This window comes from Archocentrus centrarchus, chromosome 4, assembly GCF_007364275.1.
Source record: "Archocentrus centrarchus isolate MPI-CPG fArcCen1 chromosome 4, fArcCen1, whole genome shotgun sequence".
Taxonomy (NCBI): domain Eukaryota; kingdom Metazoa; phylum Chordata; class Actinopteri; order Cichliformes; family Cichlidae; genus Archocentrus; species Archocentrus centrarchus.
This window is the reverse complement of record NC_044349.1, coordinates 35750972-35764876: the sequence shown is the minus strand read 5'-3', so window position 1 is coordinate 35764876 and position 13905 is coordinate 35750972. Positions and strand designations below refer to the sequence as shown.

Below are 13905 nucleotides of genomic sequence, written 5' to 3'. Positions count from 1 at the left end.
CTTAAATCGTCATTATTAGCAGATTCCAGCTCGCAGAGACTTTATTTTATTATAACACAGCTTGTCATGTGCTTTTCTTGCAGGTTGGCTGCGTTTGCAGCCCAAAGAGGAGAGGGGAAGATGCCTTCTCCGTCTTTTACCCTCGACGCTCAGCTGAGATTTCATGACAAATGGCTGAAGATAGACCTGCAGGTATGTACACGAGGAGGTGGTAATAATATGAATAGAATATGATAGTTTTATCTTTTGAAATCTTTGGTTTTCAGTTCAGTTTGATTTCACTTCATTTCCAGAGTCATTTCAGTTTAGTTTTTATTCTTAAAAAAATGTTCATTGTTAGTTTCAGTTTTTCTTTCTTGGTGTTTGTCTGGGCAATTTTCAGAGGTTCAAAACAGTAAAAGAGTCATGACAGTAATACAGACAGTAAACATCTGCAGCAGAGCCTCCTGAGGTCGGTTGTGACTAAAACGAAAAATGTTTGCTTTACACTTTTATTTTTTAGGGCTTGAGCATCGAATAGTGGAATTGCTATGTTAGTATTATTATTTAAAAAGGAAGTGTTCATTGTCTCATCTGCCTCAAACTTGACTTTTGATAAGAATCTCAGCCTGCAAACATCTGCAGCAAGGTGCACAAAGGTGCGTGGGTCCCCGTCGTCGCTGCTTGCAGCTTTAATATTTAAGTTATGTAACTAAAATATTGTTTATATTAGGATTTGAATTATCTAAATGCTTTTTTACACTCAGTTTAGTTCATTCTAATAATTTAGGTGTGGACTGGTTAAACAGGGAGGTTTTAGGCATCCACATGAGGCCCTGATTACAGATCTGCAGTCTTTGGCCTGAAAGCTGCATCAGATGTCATTGTTTTTCTTCTTCAGCCTATAATAAAGTCCATCAACAGAAAAGCTATTTCTTTAAAAATGTCTGTGTTGTGCAAACAGACCCTTGTTGATAGTAATTGAGTTCTTTCAGTGAAAACAGGATGAACCTAACAGGCTGCGGTGTCGACTCTGGACTTTGAAATTAACTCATGCTGTCCAATCAGAGCTTGATTTAAAGCAGGATATCATGTTTTCCATCATTAAAACTTTCTCCAGCACTGAAGGGAGTGCAGTATTGCAGGTCTGCTCAGTCTGTGAGCTCACGTCGTTCACATCAAAGCAACATTTGGCTGTCAGCTTGTGAGTCTCTCTGAGCAAAACGGTGTCATGTGTGTGTTGTAGCACTAAGAGGATGACACACAGATGTGTTTTTTCAGCAGTTGTATTCTTGAATCAGTTGATGCTCAGAGATAAAACAGCTATTCTTGTACTCGTGAGTTATGAAGGCCGTACAGAGGAGTTTCAGCCACCCGTCATGATGAAGGGATCCGTGTACGCTCTGAAGTTTGAACATCTACCGAGGAAAAAAATGCAGACAATGACGTAGAATGACCTGATTATTTAAAAAAAAAAAAAAAAAAAAGGGTAAAATACGGCTCGAACCGTCTCGATCCAGCCTAAAAAGATCCTAAAAAGAAAACTAAACAAACCTCCAAAGATCAACAAAAGCTGACGCTTGGGTGGGGGGCCAGTATTAAATACTGTAATAAAAAACACAATCTGTACTCTGTGACAGTAAATAATGGAGCAAACGGCAGCTGTCTCTTCTCTGAGTTTCTCATCTCATGGACAGACTGGGGTTACTCCAGCCTCAGCTGCAGTTTGATAGTCTTGGTTCTGCTTGTTGTGGAGACACATGAACCATAAGATCCAGAATAGAACCAGGGCTCCCATCATCAGCTGCAGTGAAGCACAAGACAGGAAGGGCCATCACTAAATGGTTAGCAGCAGTTGAGTTTTTTATATGAGAGCAAAGGATTATCCAGTAGGAAATTGGTTGTGCCGTTGTCTTAGATGGGTGAAAAATTGTTCAGTGTGTAACTCTTTGTTTGATCACAGTGGATCCATAATCGCTGCTGTGCGCTGATAATGTGATGGAAATATGTCTGTGCAGAATTGACTACAGACATGTAAGCAGAATCAGTCTGAGCTATCTGATTGGACAGAAATTGATGCAGTTTGGTAAAGAGAAACTGTTATTTTCAGGTAAATTATTTCAGTGCTTTTTCCTTTTTCTGTGGTTAAAACTTCTTCGAGGTGCTGCTAAATATTTCTCCATACATATGTTACCTGCGTGTTTGTTTATTTGTGAAGGAAGACGCCTGAAGCACTTTAATTACTCAGCATTAAAGTTGCTCTTTTGAATCTGTTTTGCACTGATTGTGTTTTACTTCATCTTTTGGCAGCGGGCTTTCTCTGCAGAGGGTCTGAGTGAGATGTGGAATGAGATGGTAAAAGATGAGGAGATATCATTCAATGGAGAAGAATCAGTTCACCCAGGTATTTCTGTGACATTAAGCACATTAAGCACCTTTTCCACGCTGTCTGAGGATGATATGTGAAACTGGAGCAGGCAGTGGGGCTTTAACCTTGCTGCTGAGGATGAAGGTGAATGTCCTAATCTCTTTTGACTCTTTTTAGAAGACTGCACTGACTGTTTTGGAGCTCAGAAGAAGGATGAGCCCAATGACAAAGAGAAGAAAGAGGAGGAGGAGACAGTGACATCTGTGCATCACTCCATCATTGAGACGTGGGACTGGGGGCGACAGCCAGGTGAGAAAACTGCCTGAATGAGTGTAAAAGTTTGTGAGCTGCAATAATTCCTTCTGCAGCCTCGTTGTCCCGCTGTGACTTCTGTCATTTCACGACTTTCTGTTTCCAAGTAGGGTAATTAATACCACGCTGACAGCAGAGGGTTTCGTAACACCTAAATGTCGACTAGATGAATCTCATTTCACCTCACTGTTTATCGGCCTGTCAGGCCCTGCTGATGTGTGCTTGGTTTGCTGGCACGTGAGATGTGGAAACTGAAATGACAACCTAAAGTCTGCTGGTCTGAGTGGTTATTTTTACCCTGCAGAGTTTAATCTTAGTTGGGATTACATCGCAGTTCAGGGTGGGATACTGTCTCTCACCCAGTTTGTGTTTACTAGTGGTGGGCCTGGGTGGGGTGGTTCATGGTTGTAGGAGATAAGCAGCAGGATGGGGGGCCAGTGGATGAAGATTTTGCTACTGTCTGCTTGGTTGCTTCCCTCTTCTTCTTCTTCTTCTTCTTCTTCTTTTATTATTATTATTGACAGAGTCAGGAAGTTGGACTGGTGTGTACAGTGAATGTAACTGGATCACTGCATGGACAGATGCTCTGTCACTGATGCTTAAAGTTCAAACAGCATACTTCCTGCTTTCCCATTGTGTGGTTGTAACTTCCTGAACTGTTGTGTTGAAGTCAGGATGTTGACATGTGAGAGCTTTGCAGTTTTCCTCTCTTTCCCTTGTTGGGTATTTAATGAAGATGTGATAACTTCCCGTGAATCTGGTATTTCTTTAACTGTGGGGAATGCAGAATGAGCAGTGAGGCTGACTGGGATCCATATCTGTTCTGACAGCTGAGCACAGCTGACTGCTGTGTGGCTCATACAACCTCAGGCCAGTCTAGCTTACATAAAGCTTAAGTGGAGTTCAGACCTGCTATTTTGGCCCACCTCGTCTTCCCTGCATCGCTGCTGCATAGACACAAAAAGGTTTTCTTTTGAGCCAGATCAGAACAAAGGACCTGCTGTGATGAAACTCAGTGAGGCAAAAAGTTTGATTGTGTGACTGTATTTTATTTCTTTTTGAGTAGCACTCAAACATACAAGTAAAAAGCCTAGGCACAGACTGTATATAAAGGTTGGAAGTAGGGTCCTAGTTTGTTAAAGCTGAGCCCACACACAGCGCGGTGATGTCGTAATGAGTTTGTGGTCTCAGTTGCTAGTTTCAAGTCAGGTTTGTTTTGTAAATTATGTTCAAAGAGTCTGAAAGGATCATGATGTGCTCGTTGTCTGATGACTTGTCAACCATAAGTCATTAGACAATGAGTTTTAATATCCATCCATCCATCCATCCATCCATCCATCCATCCATCATCCATCCATCCATCCATCCATCCATCCATCCATCCATCCATCCATCCATCCATCCATCCATCCATCCATCCATCCATCCATCCATCCATCCATCCATCCATCCATCCATCCATCCATCCATCCATCCATCCATCACTTATCTGGGTCTGAGTCTTGGGATCAGCAGTCTAGGCAGGGACCTCTCTCTCCCCTCTTCCAGAGGGTCACCTAGGCATTCCCAGGCCTCACCTAGGAGTCGTCCAGGAGACGGCTGAAAGTTGTAATCTCCCCAGCGTGTCCTGGCACTGCCTGGGGCCTCCTCCTGGTAGGGCATGCTTGAAACACCTCAACTGTCCCCTTTCAGTGTGGAGGAGTCCTTCCTCAGTGACCAAGCTTCTCACCCTATCTCTAAGGCTGAGCTCAGACACCCTTCAGTGGATGCTCAGTTTAGTCACGCACCAGCTTGTGACCATAGGTGAGGGCAGGAACGTAGCTCGATGAATAAATTCACAGCTTCACTTTCGCACTCAGCCTCCTCTTCATCACAACAGATCAGCATCTGCATCACTGCATAGGCCGAACTGATCTGTCTGATCCCCCCCACTGTGAACAAGACTTTAAGATGCTTAAACTCCTTCTCTCACTTGGGGTGGCAACTCATTCCCCCCAAAATACAAAAAAGTCTGTAATAAGCTGAATATATTACAATAAAGTAGATCTGTGGGGCAAAATAGCTAAATAAATTCAATAATGCAAACACATAAAACATGATTAAAAAAATGGCTGTCACGAATGACAGCAGCCTTCACGACATTCAGGCAAGCTGCCGAGCAGGAACTACAGATCCCACATGGTGATGTGGATAACTGACAGACAGGCTGTTTTTAGGCAGTTCAGCAGCAGAGGACAGAGAAACTCCATTTTGTGTCACTGCAGCCCTTAAAAAAAAAAAAAAAAAAAAAGCTCTATAGTGGACTAAAGAGAAGGGAAACTCAGGAGGTATACGATGACCTCTTTAGCTGCTAACATTTTAAATGCCAGACAGCAGCTGAAATTGTTGAAATGCAGGAGTATGTTTTATGAATGGTAAAAACGGTTTGAATGTTATAAGATGGGAAAAAACATTATTTTCATGTTATTGATGTTTTCTTCATGTTGTAAATTGTAAAGTGGTTAACAAATGATAACGCAGAGTTTTAGGGGAACATTTAGGTGGTCACAAAGGACAGTTTGACTTACTTTCTTTTCCTATGCTGAACGTCTTGGCCTGGATGGTTAAATTCACTGTTTTATGCATGCATTTTTTTAAAAATAAAGTTTCTAAATACTTCTTGTAAAATCACAGAAGAATAAACAATGTTAAAAAGTAAATTGGGCGGCACGGTGGCACGATGGTTAGCACTGCTGCCTCACAGTTAGAATACCATCTGGAAGGTCTGGGTTTGAGCCCACCTTGGCCCAGGCCCCTCCCTCTCTCTCTCTGTGGAGTTTGCATGTTCTCCCCATGTCTGCGTGGGTTTCCTCCCACAGTCCAAAGACATGCACTTACTGGGGTTAGGTTAATTGGAAACTCTAAATTGCCCATAGGTGTGAATGTGAGCGTGAACGTGAGTGTGGACGTTGTCTGTCTCTCTGTGTTGGCCCTGCGACAGGCTGGCGACCTGTACAGGGTGTACCCTGCCTCTCGCCCTATGTCAGCTGGGATAGGCTCCAGCCCCCCGCGACCCTGAACAGAAGTGGATGGATGGAAAAAGTAAATTAAAATAATTTCTTTGTGCTGTTGTTTACAGACTTTCTAAACACACTCAATGTTTTAAACAGCTGAAATGTGGATGTTAAAACTCAAACGCAGCCGTTTTTCGCTCCTGCAGCTCTCTTGTAATTTGGGTGCTTCTGTTTATAAACAAAAGACATGCCACAGTTATTTTCAGCATGTTATTCTTTGCTCCTTCGCTGTGTGTCTAGATGAGAACGAGCTGAAGGACTGCCTGATGGTTCTGGTTGAGGACCAGCAGAAGCTCTCGGCTCAGATGGCCAAAAGCACCCTGTCTGCTCAACGCCTGCGCCAGCGCCTCGTCATCCTGGAGCGCTATCTTATTTCTCTCAGCCACAGCATGATGGAGGAGAAGTACAAGGTCCGCTGGAAGACGCCCCCCAGTCCACCACTGCCAGCTGCTGACAACAAGAGGTAAAAAAAATTATTCCTTATTTATTGTGCACAAAACACTGGAGAACAGAAGCATATTTGGAAACTGGGTCATTCCATGGAAAAGCTCTGACCCCCTCAGAATCAGCTGATCTGTCTGGTACAATAACTTTAGTATATTTAATGAAGCCCTGCAAAATTTGCACTTCATACTATGAATATTTTCACAGTTGGAGAGATACAGATATAAAAGTGGGTGTTTATTTCAGATTTGACAGGTTTGATCTTTTTAGCTGTGAAATCCCACCGGACTGGTGAACGGGTCCACGGGGTCTGTGGAGTTAGTAATGCTAATGCTCCCCACCTTATCTAATGCTAAGGTGGGGAGGAGGCTGGAGGAGACATGAGTTTATAAACTCATGTAAGTGTCCGTGCCAGAGTTGACTGATACTACGTTCCCACCGCCGAGGTGCCGGTGCTCGTGCCAGCGCTGGTGTCGGTTTCAATGAACCGGCGAAACGCTTAAGAACGGGCCTGCGTTTCCACCGCGCTTTGTGAACTGATCCTTTACGTATGAGCGTGGGCGGGTCCTCGTTTGGACACTGAAGCCGAAGGTCACAAATGTGGGAGAACACGCTCCCCTTTGTTGTACTGCAAATACGTTTTACGGTCCAAACCAAACTACTGCAGCATCTGTGTGCAGCACAGAGGGAAACACAGACAGCGATTAGAGCAAGAGACAAGTACGCACTTTGTGTCCTTTTATCTGTGATATGAACTGATACAAAGCAGCCGTGAAAATCGCATCACTTTTCTCCTGTAATACACACCATGCAGTGAAATAGTGGTAAAAAACTTTACATTGAGATGGCAGAGTTTTGCTGCTTTCATCACGTGTTCTTGGTTCGAGACCAGCTAGTTTGTGGGGCCTGACTTGAACCCATTTTTTTGGCCGAGCACCGAGCGCGTTCGTGGTGGAAAAACCGCTGAACAGTTCAAATACTGGCACTGGAACCCATCGGTGGCAAAGAGGCCTGAGTAGTTTATATAAAGTGGATTATTGTGGAGCTAACAGGAAGTGTGTCAAACTGACTGCACACGTGCATAAATTAATTTAAACATGCTGGTTCTGTTTCATTCTTCCTCACTGCCTGCCGAGTATGAAATATTTGAATATCCACAGTGTGTGCAGAGGTCGAGACACAATACCAGCGAAGTCACACATGTGACCTGGGTGTGACACCCAGCAATCACCTCATTTTCACCTTCTCGCTATTCAGCACAGGTTGTGCATGTTGTTAGCATTAGCAGCCCATGCTAGCAGCCTTGTAACCTTGTACCTGTTTCGTAGCTCTCATTTTGTTTTGAAGGGGGAGTAGAGTTAGAGTATACAGTACTGTGAAGTACTGTACAGCCTTTACTGTGGTGTGTACATCCCAGTACCTGGGAGTTAAACCCTCCAGCTCACTGTGTGAGTGCACACGGTGTTTTCTTTGAGTAAGCCTCTTAAGTACGCTCCAATAGGCCTCTTGGATGCATAGTAAAAGTAGGACAAACTCTAAACTTAGTGAGCAGGGCTTTTATTTACCGCAAATCCAGAAAGTGGTGGCCTTTATTTGAAGCAGACTTGGCTTTTATTTCTAATTGAAAGCCTCAGGATCGGACGATCGGGGGGGTGTGATAAAATAGGCTGAAGTACCATCATGATAGGCTGAGAATTTCACCGGTTCGCTATCAGAACCATTTGCTATTCCCACAGTTAGCAAGCAGACGCAGCTATTAGCACTAGCATGTGGTTGTGTGTGTGTGTGTGTGTGTGTGTGTGTGTGTGTGTGTGTGTGTGTGTGTGTGTGTGTGTGTGTGTGTGTGTGTGTGTGTGTCCCCAATGGTCAAAAACACCTGCCAGTCTTGGCTTAATCCCTTATCAAATGACCAGTGTCCCCCTTCACTTCCAACTTTTTTCCACTCATGCATTAGCTTGTTTTAATGGGCTCTTCAGCAGGGGAAGGAATATAAACTCTGTATCTGCGCTTAGGCCGACTGTTTGTGAGTGATATTTTAAAACTGATGATATTTTGTTGATCCGTATGTGTCTCTGTTCTTTCAGCCCTCGTCCGGCCAGTAAAGGTGTCGAAGGTTTGGCCAGAGTCGGCTCCAGGGCAGCTCTTTCTTTTGCCTTTGCTTTCCTTCGCAGGGCGTGGAGATCAGGTAGGAAGTGCTGAGAGTGAAGATGTTTTGTCCCTCAGTGCTGGTGATGATAGCTGCTGTCGTGGTCCTGGAGCTTTGCTTAACAGCTGCTGAAGAATGTGTTGCACCACGTTAGAAGCTGCTCATAGTAAACAACACAACATATTTCACAATGCTGTGTTTTTAACCATGCTGCTAGACGACAGACTGACAGAATAGGACCAAGGAGGCAATCCTGCTGCTTTGGGATAAGAACAAATCCAAGATAGCTGTTTTGGATGTCACTAAATGTAGCTGTGTCTTCATGCGGGGTCTCCATTACATGCAGATAAATCAGGATCAGTCGAGGATTAATTCTTGCTTTAGTCTCAGTTGCGTATAATATAATCCTCAGGCTGTAAATTCAAAGTTCCAAATAATATACAGTTATTAACCTTTATCCTGATGTAAATTAGTCACAGATTCTGATTATATTCATTAAAGTGGAAATCTGATGTTACTCCATCCATCCAAACCTAATGTGGCCACGTTCTTCATTCACTGCCTTCATTGCCAGCTTTGCTAGTGGAGGTTGTGTTTTTGTTAACGTTGTGAGAGCTTCCTGTCCACAGGGACTGGGTGGGAACGAAGCGCCTGTCTCTCCTCTGTAACCTTCCTGTAACATGAGACTGAGACGCACACACACACACACACACACACACACGCTTTCTATCCCCATTTTAGCCCTATTCCTGGAAATACTCTTCAGTAACAACAAAAGTATAACACAGCTTTTGTTTTTTTGTTTTTTAGGGCTGGATTTTAATCAAATTTTAATCTGTTGCATTCATTTTCAATGATTATGAAAACAAGATTATTGGTATTAAACAGATTTTTTTTGCATTAATTTTCACTAAAACGTTTTTTTTCTTCCATGGTTTATAAATCAAGCGTGCCTTTTCTTTATTGTGGTGACCTTTTGCACCTCCATAAAAGCTCAAACTCACTTGGTCTCAGCGGCCTGAAGTTAGGGAGTGGCTGCTCTAGAGGAAGCAAATCTCAGGTTTCCAAAGTTGAACCTGTGGAAGGATTAATAATGGCTTCCTTTTACTTTCAGATCACTCAGGGTCTACTGCTTGGGGCTCTCTCCACCCGCACTACATCGCAGTTATCCTGTGGTGGAGGCAGGCTGGCAGAGACTGGTGGTTGCCCTTGAAAGACAGGCTTTATAGTCAAAATCACCACTATACTCCCAGAACTACTCATTTCAAAATTATTTGAGGAGTAACATTTTGAACTGCCACGAGCTTCAAACTAATGCTCATAGGTTACAGGTTAACCAAAGGTTACAGAAACAGGTCTTTGGTGGGTGACACCTCAGCTTTCTCTCTCAGTGGTCCTTAAATGTGTGAGTAAAGCCAACATAACAGATAATTCCAGATAAACTTTGTTTAATGTCAGCAGTTACTTTTGTGTTTTAAAATTGGATTTTAGCAGTGAAGTGAAGCAGGATAGAAAATGGTTTGAAATATCCGACTTGCATCATTCTTAATACGCGGCCTGTTTTTCAGCATTTCATGATTCTGTGAGCACTGGGAAGCAAACGGATGTTAACGTTAGTTAACGTTAGGATTTTAAAAGAATGTAACAAATGCTCTGTCTTACAGTTTAGTGAACCTCCTCTGCAGCGAATTTCTAAAAGTGAAGATGTGTTGCTTTGCAGGAGATGATGCAGATCTTTGCAGTGAGCTGCTTCAGGAGTCGTTGGATGCCCTGCGAGCGCTGCCTGAGGCGACGCTGTTTGATGAGGGGACTGTGTCATCAGTGTGGCTGGAGGTCGTTGAGAGGGCCACAAAGTTCCTCAGGTTTGTCATTCGATCAGTTGTGCTTGAAGTGTGATCCAAACATTTTGCAAATCTGCCCTGAAAATGTGAAAATATAACTGCAGGGCCTTCAAATTATGCCAGCGGCAGGCGCATTTTCCACCTACTCCACCGCTTTGCTCCGTCTACTTTTTAATCTTCCTAAAAAAATGTCTTTGCGCCATCCGCTGTCTCCATTTCCAGCGCCATGTGGATGCACGTAGCAATATTTACATTCTTTCAATCTGAGCCATTTGATTGGTTCATGACTGCAATGTGACTATGCATATCGTCTGCTGCCCTCATGGCTTCGGTCTCGGTCATAAGGCGCCTGCTACTTTGGCATGCCCCCCTGCTACTCCAAAACAATTTGAAAGCCCTGTAACTGGTTGTGTTTAGTGTTTTTTCTGTAGGATTTTTCCACCTTTTTGGGATAAATAAAGTCTTATAAATTGAATGACGCTGTGGGATTCTTGTGTCTTGTCTCTTTTGGGAACAGTGATGTACATGGAAGTGCCAGCACCAAATGTAACATTCCTCTTCAGGACCAGCACCTAGTCTTGGCCATCCTGCTAGAGCTGGCTGTTCAGAGGGGGACACTCAGGTAGGCAGAGCTCCTTATTACTTGTTACTTTGTTTATGCCAGTGTTCAACATCACTGCTCATCTGTTTGTCGTTGTGTCCTTCAGTCAGCTGCTGTATGCTGTTCTGCTGCTTTTGCGTTTGTGGGAAAACGGCACCAGAGAGATGGACAACGAGCGGTCCACGCAGGGAACCAGCGCTCCTTTGCTGCCCCTCCTGCAGCGTTTTCAGAACATACACAGCAGCAAGGAGGAGCCCGTTCCTGACGAGGAAGCTGAGGTGGAAATTTTCTTTTCCCAACTGGTTAATGAAAAGAAGAATTGGTCTGACTGGGAATTGATTTAGATTGTTATTTTATTGCTATGCATAAAACTTGACACCAGTAACAGGAAAACTTTCCCAAGCACCGGAAATAAAACCACCAAAATCATTAAACTAGAAGTTACACAGCAGAGCGCAAACCTCACCCACCCCAAAGTTAGATGCCACTCAGTGTTGTCACAATGTTGTCATACTTTATCATAAATTACTAGATCTCTAGGACTAGAAATCTATTATATTGGCTTCTAAAAACTGTAAAATATGATTTTATATTTTTATTTAAAAAAAAAAAAAAGATCCACATGAACAGATGATGGCAAATATATTCTGGATATATTTTATTCAGTTTATGGACCCTTACAGGGCTCTCTATTAAAAAAAATAATTGGTAGAGATATGAATTATATATGTGTGAGTATATCTGAGTTTGCAGTTCACGTTGCATTATTGTATTTTAATTGAAAAAGACGATGAATTATCAGCAGTAATTGTTTATACTCAAGTACCATATTTCATTGCAAGAGCTGAAAAATTTTGCAAATGATGAGAGGAGGATTTTTTTGGGGGGGAAATGTTTTTAAATCTTCCGGCTTCAGTGGAAGAAGGAACGTTTCCTTCTTCAAACTGTGCTATTAAAGACCTTCGGTCACGTCTGCAGTAACAGAGCTCACAACTGTAGTTTTGCTTGATTTGAATGTAGGTTCTTAAATTTGACTTTGACCAAATATCTTGCAGCCATTTTTCCTGAAATCCAAATAAATACCTAAATTAGATTCCTTGATTTAGAGAGCCAAATCTTTTACATATATTTTAAACGGGGTAGGATCGTCACCCTGTTTAACACGTTTAACGCACAGGATGAACAAACTGAGTGCTATCAAGTGATAATCTGTTGCTTTGTGTGTCTCTTGGGAACATGTCTTAAGTTTTCTAATTCCTGGTTGAGAATGAAGCTAATTAATATTTCATATTTCATTGCTGTGGTTTTCAGATCCTCACAGCCCCTCTGAGTCCAAACGAGAGTTTCCTGCGCTACCTGACCTTACCTCAGGATAATGACCTGGCCATCGACCTTCGTCAGACCGCTGTGGTAATCATGGCTCACCTGGATCGCCTGGCTTCTCCCTGCAGCCCTCCACACTGCAACTCCCCCATGTCACACAAGGTGTTCACTCTTTTTATTTGCTGGTTCAGTTATTTTTTATTTTATTTTAAGCGTTATCTAAATCCACATGTGCCTAAATGTCTTTTTTTTTTAAGCATTATCCAGACCCCCGCCTTCAGATTTGAATCTGCGACTTTCATATATAGTTTGTGTATTTTATGTTGTGGCTGATTCTTAAACTTCAACTGACTCTGTCTTTTTGTCCCAGGGGACCTTGCAGGAAGTGATTGCCTGGGGCCTGTTGGGTTGGAAACTTTACGCCAATGTTAATGGACCCATTCACTGTAAAGCCCTGTCGAGCCTCGGGGTCACACAGATAGTCTGTTCAGAAAAAGGGTTTCTTATCCTGTCCAGCAGCGGCGCTGTTTACAGCCAGAACTACAAGAGCACAACCCTGGTCAGTTCTGCGAGTTCCCGTGAGGCCGATCATTTCGTCTCCGTGTCTGCTGCAGACTGAGTCTGAATTGCTTTGTTGCAGGCTCCCATGCTCATCCACGTCCTAAGCTCCAGGAAGATTGTGAAACTTGCAGCTCATCCTGATGGGCAGCACTACTTGGCCTTGTCGTCCAATGGAGAGGTGTTCGCCTGGGGGTGCGGGGATGGTGGCCGGCTTGGACATGGAGACACTACGTAAGCAGCTAGAGAAAAATCCTTTCCAGTGATCGTTTACCTAAAGCCTCACACACATTTTATATTTCCACTTTATTATTTGAATATGTGGCTACTAAGCACAGAGTAGAGTTCAGGTTTTTGGGGCATTAAAGTAGATTCTGGAGCTCTATTTAAGTTGAATTATTGATGAAACCGATGGTGAAAATATACAGTATGTTATTTCCTAAAATCTAGGACATTACTATTAATGTTTTATGCTTGTATAGCCGAGACAGAATCTCAGGCTTCTTAGGGCAGAATGAAATCACCCAACCCTTCCAATTCATTTATTTATTAGTAAAGTCCTAATAATGATTAAAACATGAATCACACCTTTTCCTCAGAGGTTTCAGCCTTGCATTTCTACATTATTTCAGATACCTAGAAGAACCTAAAATGATTGCAGCCTTCAATGGGAAACAGACTGGAAAGCATGTAGTACACATTGCCTGTGGGAGCACGTACAGTGCTGCGATCACAGCTGACGGCGAGCTCTATACGTGGGGCAGAGGGAATTACGGTCGGCTCGGCCACGGTGAGCTCTGTGTGCACTGCACCTAGTAGATATTCCTGACATTTTTGTCTCTTGCCATCACTAAAATAAAGTTGCCTTTTGTCCGGTTTTCAAGGCTCCAGTGAGGACCAGACTACTCCCATGCTAGTGACAGCGCTAAAAGGACTGAAGGTGGTGGACGTAGCATGTGGAAGTGGTGACGCCCAAACGCTTGCTGTGACAGAGAATGGTAAGTTTCCCGCGGGTCATTTGAAAAGGCTGAAATTAAAATGTCTTACAGTTAAACTTGTGGAAAGTTCAGTGTTGTTGTCAGCTACTACAGATCTATTAGCAACTTCACAGTAGCAGCTGGTAGCACATATGATGGAGATGTTGACACGTGTTTCTTGCTCTTGGAAAGTGTGGAACAAAGAGAGACAGTGAGGAGTTTATTTCTCCGTTCTAGCATGAAGGAAAAACTGCTCTCTCTCACTGATGGTAGAAGCCACTCACATGACCCAGGCTGCAGTTT

At 43.1% G+C, this 13905-nt stretch overlaps 1 protein-coding gene across 4 annotated transcripts in view; it reads left to right on the top strand.

The window, feature by feature from the left end:
- Positions 1-13905, top strand: part of herc2 (HECT and RLD domain containing E3 ubiquitin protein ligase 2) — a 59685-nt gene that overhangs the window by 3260 nt on the left and 42520 nt on the right. For 2 of the 4 annotated variants that reach the window (XM_030728429.1, XM_030728426.1), the window contains exons 2-14: positions 84-192; positions 2290-2383; positions 2525-2656; positions 5953-6175; positions 8241-8341; positions 10023-10164; positions 10661-10765; positions 10851-11022; positions 12056-12229; positions 12438-12626; positions 12708-12859; positions 13258-13415; positions 13510-13623. In XM_030728429.1, the coding sequence (XP_030584289.1) occupies positions 121-192; positions 2290-2383; positions 2525-2656; positions 5953-6175; positions 8241-8341; positions 10023-10164; positions 10661-10765; positions 10851-11022; positions 12056-12229; positions 12438-12626; positions 12708-12859; positions 13258-13415; positions 13510-13623 (1828 nt within the window). In that variant the 5' untranslated portion in view covers positions 84-120. Of the gene's footprint in view, positions 1-83; positions 193-2289; positions 2384-2524; positions 2657-5952; positions 6176-8240; positions 8342-10022; positions 10165-10660; positions 10766-10850; positions 11023-12055; positions 12230-12437; positions 12627-12707; positions 12860-13257; positions 13416-13509; positions 13624-13905 lie in introns of those variants that run through there. The other 2 variants (XM_030728428.1, XM_030728427.1) reach the window with 2 other exon arrangements.